The 16,695-nt window shown below is 39.9% G+C and overlaps 1 protein-coding gene across 2 annotated transcripts in view; it reads right to left on the bottom strand.

Moving 5' to 3' along the window:
• Positions 1–4,618: 4,618 nt before the first annotated feature.
• MDFIC2 (MyoD family inhibitor domain containing 2) overlaps positions 4,619–16,695 on the bottom strand; it is a 113,252-nt gene continuing 101,175 nt past the window's right edge. For both annotated transcript variants that reach the window (XM_070359762.1, XM_070359763.1), the window contains 2 exons: positions 13,744–13,965; positions 4,619–5,088 (listed from right to left, as the gene is read on the bottom strand). In XM_070359762.1, the coding sequence (XP_070215863.1) occupies positions 4,829–5,088; positions 13,744–13,965 (482 nt within the window). In that variant the 3' untranslated portion in view covers positions 4,619–4,828. The remainder of the gene's footprint in view (positions 5,089–13,743; positions 13,966–16,695) is intronic.

The following is a 16,695-nucleotide window of genomic DNA, read 5'->3' as shown; positions in this document are numbered from 1 at the left end:
TGTTGAGTTCAGCAGAGGGAGTTATATGGATAGGAAAAATAGCTAGATGGGGAACAGATTCTCTTCTAGCGATGTAAGCACTAATCAAGGCAGGTCTTTCCAGCTAAGACTGAATCAGAAAATACAGTTTAGATGTCAAGGTTAAGTGAAGACCTCTGTTTAGTTCAGTTCAGTTCAGTCGCTCAGTCGTGTCCAACTCTTTGCGACCCCATGAATCGCAGCACGCCAGGCCTCCCTGTCCATCACCAACTCCCAGAGTTCACCCAGACTCACGTCCATCGAGTCAGTGATGCCATCCAGCCATCTCATCCTCTGTTGTCCCCTTCTCCTCCTGGCCCCAATCCTACTTCTTAAATCAGGATAGCCCTGGCTAAGGTGGTTCCTCAGTTGCCAACAGAGATGTGACATGACCAGCTTAGTCTAAGGAAGTATGCCCTGCAGCAACCTTAGACAGCAGGGAAAATGAGAATGTCCTGCTCTTGAGCTGATCTTTAAACCAGATTCCCTGACCTAAACTACACCACTTTGTAAAATGTGGCCCAATGAATGTCCTGGCTTCTGACCAAAGAGATCAACAACCCTTCCTCTTGTGACAGCAGGGAGGAAGCTAAAGGATCATCACTTTCCTAAATTCCTTCTCAAAGTGTGGAGTCTGTTGCACTGGGGCTGCTAGACTTAGCAAATAGAAATATAGGACACGCAGTTTAAATTGAATTTCAGATAAACAAGGAATTGCTTCATAGTATAAGTATTAATATGTCATGTCCAATATTTGGGACATTGCTTATACTAAAATATTGTTTGTTATTTATTGGAAATTTAAAGTTTAAATTTACCTGGCAAGTTTGTTTCTAACAGTTTTTTAAGGTCCATTTGGTAATGATTTATTGAGACTGATAGAAAAGCTTTTAGAGCTCTTTGGGAGGTTGTCCTGTGTGTGGTAGGACGTTTAGTAACATTCTTGGCCTTTAATCACTAAAGCTCGAAGGCATCTTTCCTCTTTCCATTGTGACAACCAAATATTAATATGCCTGGAGACATTGCCAGATGAGTGCCGAATCACCGCTAGCTGAGAACCACTGCTTTAGAGACAGTAGCAAAAGCCAGGCTATGAAGCATATCAGGATAGCAGACCAGAAGGTGGCACTTTTTCTTTTTTCTTCTACTCTTTTGGCCACACCACATGGTATGTGGGATTTAGTTCCCCGGTCACAGGTCAAACTCACACCCCCTGCATTGGAAGCATGGAGTCTTAACCAGTGGGCCACCAGGAAAGCCCAAGAAAGTGGCACTTGTATCTAGTACCGATGCAGCTCCTGTCCTTATCTCCATTCCTCATCCCTTCCCACATCCTGGGCTCCTTCATGGTGATGTAACGAGCTGTCTAGACCTATGTAGAAAATACCGATAATGCACTTTTGGTCCAGTGTTGATTATAATCACTCGAACATTATGCTCTACTCACCCTACCTTTCTGAACAATTCACATGAGCCTCTACATGGCTCCTCTTCAGGTTTTAACTCAGGTATCTTTTTTGAAGAACACCCAAGAAAATATTAAACCAAGTACTTAAATTTTATAATTTTATCACAGGTCATCAGTTTGTGTAACCTGGGTGAACTTAATATGTAATGGGCAAAATTCTTAGAGTCAAAGTGCCTTAATTAAGTGTATGTACTATTCTTTTGTTCAGTTCTGTAAAGGGAGAAATTTAGAGGCATTGGATAATGAATTCTGCCCTTCAGACATTTCCACCTACACATTTATCCTTGAAAAAATGCTGATATGCCTTCATGTGGTATTTCCTATTTGTGAAGGTTCCCTGACTGAATATGTTGTCTCACTTCTTTGGGAAAAAAAGAAAAAACTGAGGTGACTTTTGCTTTATTAACTTTGATTGTCCAGCATTGATAATTAATTTTGTAGGCCTATCAGCTTATGTAGTGGGAAAATTTCATTAGCAAGTTAAATGTAACTTCGTTTCTTCATGGCTTCCCATATTTTGTAGGCTTTTAGGGAAGCAATGGTTTTATAAAAATCCATTGAGCAGAGCAAAGACAATGTACTTATCTGGTTATATTGTGTAGAAAAAAAAACCTCTTTCTGGAATCCCTATAAAGGTTGTATGTTCTCAGAGCTCTCTTATCTAGTATGCTTCCTTAAATCAGAATGTTCTTTTCCCTAAGAAGCCCACCTTAAAGAACAACATTATCTTTATTTGTGATCACAGGCTTTCATCATGGCAGGAAAAAAAAAAAATCTGAACCTTCTCAGACCCTGATATTTGTATTTAATCAATAACCACATTCCTTTTTCATCTGTCTTACCTCTGCAATTGCATTTTCCCAGCTATGTATGCTTTATTGTGTAAGAATTCAATTGAAAGAGCCATTCATGTTTGCAAAAAGGATGATGTTTTATTATTGGTGATAAAGAAAAGAAATTTCACACTTTGTATAACCGACCCTTTCTTTTAGAGCATGGCAAATTCTGAAAGTGAGGAATAAGTTAACAAGCCGTGGAAAGAGAGGCCACAGAAGGATCTTGTTGTATTCTGACCACAGTATAAAATAAGACCTGACAATTTTTATGTCTTTAATTGACAAGTATTCAGTTCACTTCTGAAATAGATCATCTTTGCCCAATTTGAGGGTTATGTAGACTAGAAAGAATAAGGGGATGATAGTCAAAATATTTAACATTTAATATGACATGGCCTGATGAATGGAATGAGATACCATATTATCGGGACAGGATCCCAAAGACCCTCTACAGGTCCAGATGTTCTTCCTTGAGTGACTGGACTGTGAGGAGGTGGGTAGGGGCTCGGAGAGGGGCCAGGTGGTTAGGGGTATGGGAGAAGCCCTAAGGAGGTTCACAGTAGCAACTGTTTATGAGCCAGTCTGGTAGTATTTTGATATTTGAGCAACTGGAACAGGTATATAGCTGTGTAGAGCGGAACTAATAAGTAGAGAATCCTGGGGTAATGCACGGCCATTAGAAACTTAGACCACCACTTTGAGTTTCTGACACTGCCATTAAATCACTGTATGATCTAGGATCAGTCAGTACTTGGGGGACTGTTTTCTCTTTTGAAAATATTGGGTAACAACAACTTTAGGTCCCCTTCTTAATAGTTTACATTTTTCCATCCTAAAGATCTGCAAGTTCTATGCATACAGTTGTCTCTAAGCTTCTAGAAAGAATTGGGACTACAGTGTTTCATAAGGGTTGGGCTCTATCTTGCTCTGTGCTTTGTGGATAACACGATAATTGAACAAGGACGAAGCCTGCAGGAGCCGTAGATGCACTGTGTTACCAGGAATAAGACAAGAGCAGTTCAATGTTTTTTATATGGGCAGTTTAAAATATTTTCAAAAGATTAAGAGTTTTCAGTGTTTTGAGGAAGTTATCGCATAGTAGAAAAATGTGCTAGTTGGCTACAGACACAAACCAAACATGCCTTTTGTCCCAAATTGCCAAAGTCAGGCAAAGATAGATATTTTGGGATTTGTTATTGTTGTTGTTTGTCTCGATCATAAAAAGTTCTGTTGACTCATTTCACTTTCGTGTTCTTTGGTTATTGACAGTGTGTTTTTTTTTACATTCGATGAAGGTAGTGAGATAGCGTCATTAGAATATTTAAGAACACGTTTGTGAGCAGCGCCATGCCTACAGAGACCGAAGAAAATTCAAGTGACTTCAACCTCCACAAATCGCTTTAATTTGTTTGATTGTTTGTTTTAGTTTGTTGGAGTCAAAAGTCACTTTCTAAGTTTATACCACATCTTAAAAGATTTTTTATAAATATGAGGAAGTGCTCAATATAATTATGAATCACTTGAATTTTCAGAAAAAGAAAAAAAGATATGGTTTCTGCAGCACATTCTGTATTAGGAAACTCAGTGCTGAATAAGTACCTGCACATGAATTTCTTTCGGGTTCCTACACAACTGATCATTTAGTAAAATGAACTGGTTCTGTTTTAATATCCTGTTGCTTATTGTACCTGACAAACAGAAATGAGGAAAATGAAGAATTAACGATCTGGGGTCATTTTCTTGAAACTTGCACATAATTCCCATTTCTGCTTATTAGAATAAAGAAAAGATTTTCTGTAGCAAATTAAGAATATGCATAACCTGTTATGACATAGTCATAAGCATATAATAATATGGTCTAGAATTACAGTACTCTCTCAAAGTACATCATATTCAAAATTCACTGGGTATGTCTTAGAGACATCTGTTGTAATTACAGGAACACGGTTTCTAATTCATTTAATTCCCTTTCCTACCTAAACTGTACATATAAGTGAATTTTAAGAGACTGTATAAATAAATTTTTAATTACAAAATGATGTTATACAATACATTATTAATAATAACCAACAATGCATAATGTTTATGCATGAGTCCATTAGAAAGACAAGCTAATGTATGTCAATTCTAAAAGAATGCACTAATTTGTCCTGAATTTGTGAATGAAGTTGAATCCATGATGCAAGCCAATGAGTGCAATAACACAGAATGGTTCTGCATGCTATTTTGCAGTCAAGAAACATCTTGTACCTATGGCATTTAAGAAGTATGTAAGATTTGTTCATCACATGTGATCAAGATCTGATTTTTCAGTGAGCCATGCGGTGGGGAAATTTGGAACAAGACCATTGAGTTGACAATACTAGCTTTTCCCCAGACAGGTGCAGAATAAAATGGTGAAATGTGTACAGTCCTTACATTTCAGCACATGAAAATCACAGGCTCATTGTCATGAAGTTTCCCCTGAGGGCCAAAAGGTCTGCCTGAACACGGTTCCTTTGTTGTGCTAACGATAACAAATTTCGGAAATCTCCATGGCCAGCTCCAGACAGTCACTGGTCTCATGACAAGATTCAAAAAGGCTGCAGTCAATGTCACAGTTGCAGTTGCAGTCATTCCGGGAGTGGCTTTCATCTGAGGTGTGATGGTACCTGAGAGAGGGGCAGCAAACATTGATACACACCGTTTCACACGTGTCCGGGAGCATCAGGAGACAGTCCAGAAACTGGCAGAACAGACAGGTGAGGATAAGGGAGGCGCAGTCCTCTGTGGAAAGAAGAAAGAAAGACAATTATATGTGGCTCATCTGGGGACGCAGATGCAGGGCAAGCATGTGCAGTGGTGTGCTTGATAACTTTATAGCCGACTCTTAATTATTTATCCGTATTGGAGGTGATGTACACCGTTATTTTCTCAGCTGCTCCCACCCCCTGTCCAGTACTCACTCTACTTAAGTAATTGCTTTATTAACTTCCTGAGCATTTCCTATTGATTCCACATAATCTGGTTATTTAAAGTGCTGTCCCTTTTCTAAACTCCTATATTTACATTGTGTATAGAGGTGCTGGGAAGCTGCACAATTAGCTACCTCTCTTGAAACCTTGCAGTGGTCTGAAAAATAGTAAGTCCTCCTCAAGTGCTGGGAGCTTTCAGGAGCAATTAGATTTGGGGACAAGGAGGGACCATCCACATTTCTGGCTTCTCGTCACGAGGCTTTTTTATTTGTTTGATGTGGATTCCAGTAAATCTGCCACACCCATATTCAGTGCCAGTGAAAAGCACATTTCAAAACCTAACATAAATTACTTTTTAAATAATTGTAGTTGTTTGTGGTAGTATATTATTTTTAAGCCCTGTCTCATTTTTCCTCCAGGAGATCAAGGAGGAATCAGCCTTGATTTTATATAGTTAAATGAAATACATCATCATATACACTTAAAATGGTATAAATCTTATCAATCCTATGTAAGAAAACTGTTTTAGAAATTTGCTATGCAGACTTGTAAAAATATGAAAAGTATCTCTAAGGCATCGAAGGTAATTGGTAATTCTAGCCAAGCAGCTGTGATGGGTTATGGATTATTTTTGTTTGTTTGTTTCTATAAAGGGAATTAGTTAGAAGATGAAGTAATTCTTTTGTTAAAATTATAACTTCTTTCCTTTTCTTTCTTCATTCTTCCTCCCTCCTTCTTCTTTTTTTTTTTAAGTTAAGAAAGTGTCAAAAACATGTAAGGGTCTTTAAAAAGGGTAGGTAAGTGTTCATATGATATATCATCTAAGTAATTAAAATCAGTATACTGAAGACTGCTGATGGTTGAAAGTAACATTTTAGTGTGAATTGGGGAAAATTCCCCTCTCCTAATGGGCGTATCAGTCAATCAACATTATTACACTTTTGTAATCTATTTTTCCTCCATTAAGAATGTTAGTAATCTTTGGTCTTCAGACTTCAGTTGACTGACTACACAAGCTTGCAAATTCTGCCTTCTGCATCATCTGCCAGTGCTGTCTAAGTGTTTTTAGGTCCCCATCCATTGACTTCTTAAGAATATCTTCCGGAAAACTTTTTTCTGTTATTCGTAACAGAACTGCTGTTCTGTTGCACAACACTGCTTAGTGTTTAAGAGAAGGGAGAACATGGAAATTCTCTGAAAGGGAACAAATTTTTTAAATACACTCATTCTAATTTATTTAAAAAAATATATATATATAAAGGTCTAAAATGAGTTCTGCATACAGATAAACAAAAATCTTCCTTCATCCCTCAGTCCCTCCTGCCCTCTTCCCCAGCCTCTCACCTTCTGATTCTTTCTTCCCAGTAAGACAGAGTGGTAAAGAACCAGGCCATAACTTTTATGACCACTTTAATTGCTATGTATTGTTGCAGGTGCTGTGGCCATTACTCAGTATTTATAGTTTAGGTGGCCTATTTCATAATACGTCTATGGTGTGTGTACTCATCTCTCTGCCAGACAGGGTGTATTTTTATTCCCTTAGAGCCAGCTTCTAGCATGTGGCCAACCCACCCATAGCTCACAAGTCACTACAAATCATCCACAAAAACTCAGCAGTGAGTGAGTGCCGTTCATAGACTGTTCTCAGTATGCATTTCTGAAGAGGGCGTGTTGGTGGTCAAAGATCTTGGGCATAAAGCCTCATCACTTTTTTTTTTAATTCCAAGACTGCTGCTCTAGCAGCCCCTGGTAAAGAAGAGGCTCTCAGGAGAAAATATTCCAAGCAAATGCTCCCTGATCTCTTAGACTGGAGAATCAGAGACTTACTCAGGTCTGTGACCATATAAAAATAATTTACCCACCAGATCCTGTCATTTGTAAATATTACAAGACTCAAAGTTTGGCTTAGAAATAAGTCAGGTTGGGTGCAGGGTGTCCTCTGGGGATGGGAGCTGGTATTTCCTATCAGAGTGTGAAAACCTGTTTGTAAAATGGCCTTGTAATTTCCTGTAGGTATATAACTGGTTTGAATCCTCTTGCCAACAGCTCCTCAAGTGGTCAGACCCTGGAGCTCTCTGCTTCTGATGTACACCATAGATTTTATGTATAATATTATATATATATTGACCTAATCCTTTGGTCAAGCTGGCATTTGTTTCCTTCCTTATCTCTATCTTGCACTTGAGAATAGAGCCCATTATTCTTTTTCTGTTTATAAGTCAGTCCTTTTTATTTGGTTATAAAAGGCAGAGCCTCTAGCCCAGAAAAACACAGCAATATTAATGAATTGAAAACAGATTTTTTTCCCCAACTTTCAAGCGTGTTCCACACAGTTCCTAAAAGACGTATTAAATAATTCTGCATGATCAGGGGAAACTGTTTTGCATATGGCCCATTTTTGTTTGCACAGAAGTAGCATAAGCAGTTCAGGGGAAAAGTCTCAACTGTTTGAAAAGAGAATTGGACTTTCCATTCTCCTGAATGGGTATATTTTCCTTTGCCTGCAGTATTCCTTAGGACTTTAATGTTGCATAAACTTGATGTTCCATAGCCTATCATTAGCACTCCTCGTGGCCGATCTAAAGCATCATGACCTCGTGCCCAGCATCCATCCAGCCGCCTGCGTCTCATCTCTTCTGCACTGTGTTCAAAACATCTCTCACTTAGCAAGGCCACCTTGCATCATGGAGCTCCCTCTTTCCCACATTCCACAAACCTGTCTCTTCCCTAATTGTATCTTGTGAATGGCTCCTGAACGCACATATGAATTGCCTCAAAGCTGCACCTCATTCTTCTCATTTTTCTTTTCCTCATCATACCCTCTCCACCCAATTCTCTCCTGAGTTTCGCTGATTTCCTTGCAGAGTCCTATTTGAGATTCGTCAGCCTCTGTCCTCTGTCTTAGCTGTAGCCACTCTCAGGTCCATGGTAACAGCCTCCTGTCCAGGACACTGCTTCCACATGAGCCCACCTCAAATTCATTAGCCCTTGTGATATTTAAAATCATAAATTAGAACATCTCACTCTCCCTTTAGAAGTAGGTCCTAAATCCTTACCTCAGGCTACAAAGCTCTCTGCTTTGAATCTTCTCTTTGGTTTTATCTTCTTCCAAATGCCCTGCTCGCTGTGGCTTCTGCTGGTGCCACTTACTTCTGTTTTGTCTACTAACAGTTGCTAGTGGCTGAGGAGCTAATGTGCGTGCTGATGATCTACTGCTAACTAGGAGAGACCAAAAGAAGAGGTGGCAGAGCTTTCCTATTACTGCTGATTTCCTCACTTGGCTTTTCGGCTCTCTTCATACCTTTGTGGCACATTCCTTACGTATTAAATTCCTTTTATTGAACTACCTGGCATCACAGCATAGGCTCTGCATGTTGCTGTCAGGATACCCATCTCATTTCTCACTTCTTCCTTCCTTAAACCTGCCTTAAAGGAGATCTGAGACCTTCAGGCCATTCAGCCGAATGTGATATTTGCCTTTGAGCAATAAGCCATGACAAAAACCCTCTTAGGGTGCTTTTATTTCCTCTTAGGGTGCTTTTATTTCCTCTTTCGGAGAAGGCAATGGCACCCCACTCCAGTACTCTTGCCTGGAAAATCCCATGGATGGAGGAGCCTGGAAGGCTGCAGTCCGTGGGGTCGCTGAGGGTCGGACACGACTGAGCGACTTCACTTTCACTTTTCACTTCATGCATCGAAGAAGGAAATGGCAACCCACTCCAGTGTTCTTGCCTGGAGAATCCCAGGGGCGGGGAAGCCTGGTGGGCTGCCGTCTATGGGGTCGCACAGAGTCGGACATGACTGAAGCGACTTAGCAGCAGCATTTCCTCTTTACTTTCACCCCTAGGGTGCATGGAGGATGTGAAGACTGTGAAGTGCTAAGTGATACTCTTATGATCCTGAAGGACTACTGCAGCCTCTGGACCATTCCAAATGTAATTAGAATATTGGCTGTTTAAGGGGGAGAATCTGTTTCTGTTTTGGATATGCATTCATTTGTATTACTTTTGGTTCCACATATAAAGTTTGTCTTTCTCTGCCTGACTTACTTCACTAAGCATAATATTCTGTAGTTCCATCTACGTTGTTGCAAGTGCCAGCATTTCGTTCTTTTTTATGATTGAGTAGTATTCCCGTGTACAGGTACACCATATCTTAATGTGGTTGCTAAAGGGGAGATAGAAAGGGGGGCAAATTAGGGGTACGGGCTTCACAGATACAAACTACAGTATATAAAATAGGTAAGCAACAAGGATGTACAGTACAGCACAGGAAATTATGCCTGTTATTTTATAATAACCTATAGTAGAGTATCGGAGAAGGCAATGGCACCCCACTCTAGTACTCTTGCCTGGAAAATCCATGGACGGAGGAGCCTGGTGGGCTGCAGTCCATGGGGTCGCTAAGAGTCGGAGACGACTGAGCGACTTCACTTTCACTTTTCACTTCCATGCATTGTGGAAGGAAATGGCAACCCACTCCAGTGTTCTTGCCTGGAGAATCCCAGGGACAAGGGAGCCTGGTGGGCTGCACAGAGTCAGACATGACTGAAGCGACTTAGCAGCAGCAGCAGCATAGTAGAGTATAATCTGCAAAAATACTGAGTCACTATGCTATATACTTGAAGCTAACACAGTCCTGGAAATCAAGCATACTTCACATTTAAAGAGGCAGGAAACTCCCCTCATGGTCCAGTTGTTAAGGTTCTGCACTTCCAATGCAGGGGGCACAGGTTTGATCCCTCGTCAGGGAACTTAGGATCCCACATGCTGCACCACACGGCCAAAAAATAAAAAATAAATATGGGAGAAAAAGAGAGGCAGAATCTGCCTCATTAGAAAAGATCATATTTAGTTAAAATGGGGAAGGTAACAGTGCAAAGGAATTTCCACTACTGTACCTGAGGTCAGTCCCTCACTCACGATCCTGTCCTCTCTGAGTTTGCCCTTCTAGCTGTCGTTCTTGCCACCGCCATGTCTGGAATCAGGAGGAGGGCGGAGCCAGAGGTGGCTGTAGCTGCCCTCTCTGGTCCCTGTCACACTTCTCAACTCCAGAAGCATAGCTCCGGCATCTTCAGGAATCATTTTCCAAAGTAGCAAGAACATGATTTTAAAAAATACAGATTAAAAAAAAATCCTATCCTCTTCTCCCAAAACAAAATTAAAAACAAAAACAAAGCAAAGGACAAGATGAACCTCATCCAAATGGCATATTCTGGTACATTATGGTTAGTGTTCTGTCACCGAGAGAACTTGGCATTAATAACAAGATTCATGACATGGTGGCTCCAACTGGTTACTGGAAGTTTTGGGTTCAAAAGTATAAAAATTGGTTCCCACTCCCCCAACATTAAGTTCTTCAAAAAAGTCTGTAATGCAGAATGGAAATAGATAAAGTGTGACTGCCTTTCTCTAGCTGGGGTATCATCCCTGATTTGATCAATTTTAATAGCTACTTAAATATGTCAAGATCTATTTAAGTTCAGACAAGCACAACTAACATTCAAGTTAGTTCTTTAGAACTAGAATGACTAGATTTGGGTGATACTTAGTAAATTTGTGCTTATGTTTTTTTCTGAGCAAATGAACTGAAATAATTATAAAATTGAAACATTTTATAAGGTGACACTGTTGCATTTAATTGTATGAAATTTACAGTGTAGAAAATGTAATCATTTTATTCAGTAGTCCATGGTGTAATTAAGACTATTCTTTTGAGGTGTCTTATATTTATGATTTTCCTTTTCCACTTGGATGAGACACCTCAGATTCAAAATTATACATCCATTAGGTATATTCTCAGGAATCTTTTTAAGCAGCCTGTTTTCTCATAGCATGTATATCCCTGGTTTTATCATCCACCGGGATGCTTTTACAGTCAGATCATAGAAGCAGAAGCACAGATAGTGCTCTGGACTTCTCCCCTTTTCTCCAGGAATGGGACCACACGGATGAGCCATGATTTAATAATAATGTCGCAGCACATAGTGTGTGATGCGCAGTAAAGATCCTTCTTAAATTCCCATCAGTGCACACACCATGAACTGTGCTAATGGATGAAGCACATTTTACAAAATCTGCATGTGTGAGGCTTCTCCATCCTTGTTTTAAGTGGGGAAATGTATATAAATAATAGATATTAGCAATTAAGCACCCATTCCTATGCACTCATTTATATATTTGAAAATAAATTAACCACAAACTACATGGAAGTGGATGCAATCTTCTCTTTTCCCTTCTGTTTCCCCTGCTGTTCCTGAAAGATATTTCTGTATTTATCTCAGTATGAACAATGACCCCAGCTCTCAATTTCTGCATCCTTAAATTAATTACTATCAAAATTTCCTAAAATGAAGTGAATCTGATTTAACTGTTTTAGTTCCTTGATGTTTGCTGTTTAGGATAATAAGAGTTTCTTCACACTGTTTGTGGGCCCTTGTCTGGATGTTTTACTGTCTTTTAACCAGATACCAAAAGTGCTTACCATGGTAGGGAGATTTTTTTTTTTTTTTTTTTACAGCTAGGGAAATGAAGGGTAAACTACTGCCTAGGCTGTTAGCTTAATATTGGAATTTCCTGGACCACAGTATCCTCGGTCCAGGCCTTAACAAGACAGTCTAATTCAGTGGTCTTCATGAATCTCCTTTGCTCTTTTGCAGAGTGAATGGTTTTTTTCCTACATGAGGCACCAGAGTAGAGTTGCCATTTTAATAGAATAGTCATTTGGGTCTTCCCTGAGAATACAAGGGTTCAGGCAACATGCTGACTGCATTGGCCTTCTCATTCTGCCAAGACACCTGATAAGACAGGTTAGAGTGGTTCTGCTATACGTGTGTGTGTGTGTGGATACATGTAATGGGAATTCCTGATTCTGAAATCATTACAAGAGCTGTGTAACCCTGACATGATTTGACAGAATTCTTTAGTGTCAAAATGTTGAGAATGCTGTTGTATTGCCTGTTTTCTTGATTAGCACCAAGCTCTAACAAAACGAGAAATATGGACATCATCTTGACTCAAGGTCATAACCTGGCCAGAGTTAGCCAAAATCCATGTCTCGTTGTGAGTATCTGGGGCTTCATAAAGTAAGCTGGCAACATCGTAAGTATTGCCAACACTTACAAATTGAGAGGTTGCGTGTAACATTCTAGGTCTGGCAACTCTGAACCTCTTTTTCCTTCTGGCAACAATTAGCTGGAGCTGAGTAGAGGCGGTGCTGTTTACCTTGCCATAATACTCGCCAATGTCTATTGTTTACCTCCATGCTTCATTATTCACATTATCATCTGGCAACTGCATTTGCAGGCGATCCTGTCTGTGGCTTCTGGTCCAAAGCATCCATGACATTTTCACAAGATCATATATAACATGTATTAGAAATCTTTTCCGTACTTTTTAAAACCCTAATCATAATAAAAGCAAAAATTAGACACCCATTATGTGATAGACTTTGGGATGTTTTCCCGTGCTGTTTCATTTGATCTTCAAAATACCGTATGGCATGTTACTAGCACCATTATATAACTGAAAGTCTGAGATTCATAGGTGGTAAAACTTTATCCAGTTTTATACAGTGAATAAATTTGAGTCAGGAATGAAACTGATGTGATTTCAAAGTTCCTGTTATACAGAGTTCATTTCATTTTTTGTCTTATTTTGAAAGGCAAATATGAATTTAAATATAGACCAGAAACTATACCCTGTTATGTTTTCCTTTGAGAAACTTCGAGTTTTCCTTAAATGCAAATATCAATATGGAATATTATAAAGCTCTTGAGTGATTTGCATCTTCTGTAAAGGTCACTGCAAAGTTAGCCTGATTAAAATTCCATATGTCTTAGTCTGAAGTCCATTACTTTGAACTTGACTATGCTGATCATTTAACATCAGCTCAGTTTGAAATTGGTTTTGCAGATGAAACATGCCTCTTATGTTATACATCGAGATGGTTTGGTGTAGCTTTGCACTGATTCAAACGCCTAGGAGGTAGTGTTACCAGAGGAACCAACCTTTTCCCACAGGCTGCTGATGTCAGCATCCTTATAGTTAAAGAAGTTTATTTTTACACTTTTTCAACTTTTTGATACTATTCCACTCTGCCTTCTTCTCCTCTCAGTCCTCTCAGTCTAGACTCAAAGGTTGAATAGTTCCAGATCCAAGAAGAGAAAAAAATTGGCCATTTAAAAAATTTACTTCATCACTCCATAGCCAGGATGATTATACCTCACTCAAGCTATTTAAAACACTTTGCCTCAGACTCCCACCTTGGAGAGCAAACAACCTACCAAGCACCTCATAATTGCAAGGTGACCTTGACATGTGTCATTCACCAGAGTTTTCAAATCAAAGTCTTCCTGTTTAATATTCATAAAGACTTTTTTTTCCCCCTAACAGCATATGTGATGATTTTCCAGGGGCTGGGGTTTGGGGAGCTTTATTTAGAGATAGGTTGATTGTGAGAAACATACCATCAGTGTCTCTCGGATGAACTGAAGTATCAGTTTGGAGGTAGGAAAATTTCGTTTGGCTTTCTTCAAGGGAGGACAGTGATATGCTGGATTCTGACAGTTTTTTCTCACTGGGGGTTTCCTTGGCTGGTCCATCTGTGATATTGAATTCGGATACTGAATTTATAACGATAGCATTAATGGCTTTCTGGTCTGCCTGCTTTTCATTTGTGAGTTGCACATCTAGATGAAAAAAGAAAACACACATACAGACACCCACTATAGTTGACATGACCTAGGGATCCAAAGATGGATGTTTGCGGACAAATCCCCATTCTAGACTTTTCTAAGATTAAAATATTATTTGAAAGTATGCAACGTTATTGAATAGGATTATTTTGAATGAAAATATATGTAAGAATAAACGTGCAATAATTATACAATTTAAAACACATGGCAATTTTCACATTTCATGGTAATTGGTAACACTAATTTCCATGGTGGTCTTTGTAGTAATGGGTGGGAGAAGCAAGGTGTTCATTCACTAGAATTAACAAAAATCTCATAAAATGTTGTCAGCTTATTGTCATAATGTGTTGTGAATCTCAGAAGTAGTATTGGGTTAGCCAAGAAGTTGGTTTGAGTTTTTCTCTAACATCTCCTGGAGAAACCTAAATGAACTTTTTGGCCAATAAACAGATTTTTAAATGCTGGACAGTACTGTTTAATAATGTGTATGATCTCAATCAAGTTGTTGCATTCCTTTGTCTTTACAGACCTCAGTTTCCTTCCCTGTATAAGAAAAGGGGTCACACATAACCAGCCTATAAGCTCATTTCCATGTCTGCCTTGAAGACTCTTTGGTTGCCAGTCTTTTCTCTGCTTTGCCATTTGTTAGGTCCTTATAAAGGTGATAGTCTTTCTTTGTGGCTTTGAGAGTGTGCTTCTTGGGGAACAGGCTTTTATTTCCATGTAACGCCCTGGGAGGGAATGTCTAGCAAGCTCTTTGACTGAGATCCTGGTTTGGAGAGGCACAGGGCAGGCTGAGGAGACCTAGATGCTTCATGTGGTTCACAACTCCCATGTTTGTTTACTGATTCCCACATAATAATTGAGGGTGTTAGCACTGGGCTGGGCCCTCAGAATTCAGTGCTGCCTAACTGGGGCTGCCCTGGGGGCTCAGACAATAAAGAATCTTCCTGCAATGCAGGAGACCCAGGGTCAATCTCTGGGTCAGGAAGATCCCCTGGAGAAGGGAATAGCAATCCATTCCAGTATTCTTGCCTGGAGAATCCCATGGACAGAGAAGCCTGGTGGGCTACAGTCCATGGGGTCGCAGAGAGTGAGACGTGACTGAGTGACTAACGCAACAGAGGTATGGTCACTGGCTTTTAGAAATGTCGAACAAATTAGCAATGCAGTAAAATGTTGAGGAGCGTACAACAGAAGCATACCACAAAATCAGGTTAGAGAGAGACAAGACAGGGTAGTGGTGCAGTTAATGTATAGCTTAACTGCACCAGTGAAGTGATCCAGAGATGCAGAGAAGGGTTAACAGATGTGAGACACACATACATCCAGACTGATTCCCAGGGAATTCTCCAGACCTCAACAAGCACCAGTCCTGGGGATCGGGCAGCTCTACTGGGAGGTAGTGAAGATGCTTTCTGGAGGATTTCCTTTTCCATCACTAGCCCAGTCCCTGATTGAGTAATGCTCACTGAGTGACTGAAATCAATAAAAGAGTTGGCAACCTGGTTTAATTTTACTGTGGTTAGGCAGCTCAGTGCAGGAAGTATCTTCTTGCCAACTCCATTGTCATTGTCCTTTCAGAAGCTGCTTTTTGGTTTGAAGCAGATGAAAATCTCTACTTGATCCTACCTGCTAGGACGGGGGTTCCTAGACCTATCTACAGAGTAGAATCATCTTGGAAATCTTTTAAAACTTGGAAATATTTTAAAGATCAGGCATCCCCTCTATCCCTTTAACAGATTGGATTACAGTTCCTCAGAGATTTTGGAAGCTCCCCAGGAGATTCCAACATGCTGACAAGTTTGGGAACCACTGCCATAGTGACCTTCTGCTTTTGAGAGTGGAAAAAGGAGAGGACAGCCTACTGATAGGTACATCAGTGATTTTCAGAAGCTAATTATGAAACAGTTGCTCTCCAAAGGCTCCTAACTTGTGTGAGAGCTGACACTATTGCACACACAGTTGTCTTCAGCCTTTTTTGTTTCTTTCTGAGCCTCCAAATAGACTTGACTTTAACAGTGCTTAATTTCTTTTTTCTGTCTCTTATGCTCTTGGCTTTAAATCTCTTAGATGCAGTTTGATTCACGTTAAAAGGGATTGGCAGAAACAGGTTCTGGAAAACATCTATTGTTGATAGCATTTAATGTAATATCAACCTAGACAGCAAAAACCAGAGACATCATTTTGACTACAAAGGTACATATAGTCAAAGCTATGGTTTTTCTAGTAATCATATATGGATGTGAGAGTTGGGCCATAAAAGAAGGCTAAACACTGCAGAATTTATGCTTTCTAACTGTGGTGCTAGAGAGGACTCTTGAGAGTCCCTTAGACAGCTAGGAGATCAAACCAGTCAATCCTAAAAGAAATCAACTCTGAATATACATTGGAAGGATTGATACTGAAACTGAAGCTCCAATACTTTGGGCACCTAATGCAAAGAGCCGACTCGCTGTAAAAGACTGTCATGCTGGGAAAAACTGATGGCAAGAGGAGAAGTGACAGAGAATGAGTTAGTTGGATGGCATCACAGACTCAATGGACATGAGTTTGAGCAAACTTGGGGAAATAGTGAAGGACAGGGAAACCTGGTAGGCTGCAGTCCATGGCGCTAAGAGTCGGACTCGACTTCACTTTCCCTTTTCACTTTCATGCATTGGAGAAGGAAATGGCAACCCACTCCAGTGTTCTTGCCTGGAGAATCCCAGGGACGGCGGAGCC

This window comes from Bos mutus, chromosome 22, assembly GCF_027580195.1.
Source record: "Bos mutus isolate GX-2022 chromosome 22, NWIPB_WYAK_1.1, whole genome shotgun sequence".
Taxonomy (NCBI): domain Eukaryota; kingdom Metazoa; phylum Chordata; class Mammalia; order Artiodactyla; family Bovidae; genus Bos; species Bos mutus.
Note: the sequence above shows the minus strand (reverse complement) of the source record. Positions and strands in the feature narration are given on the sequence as shown.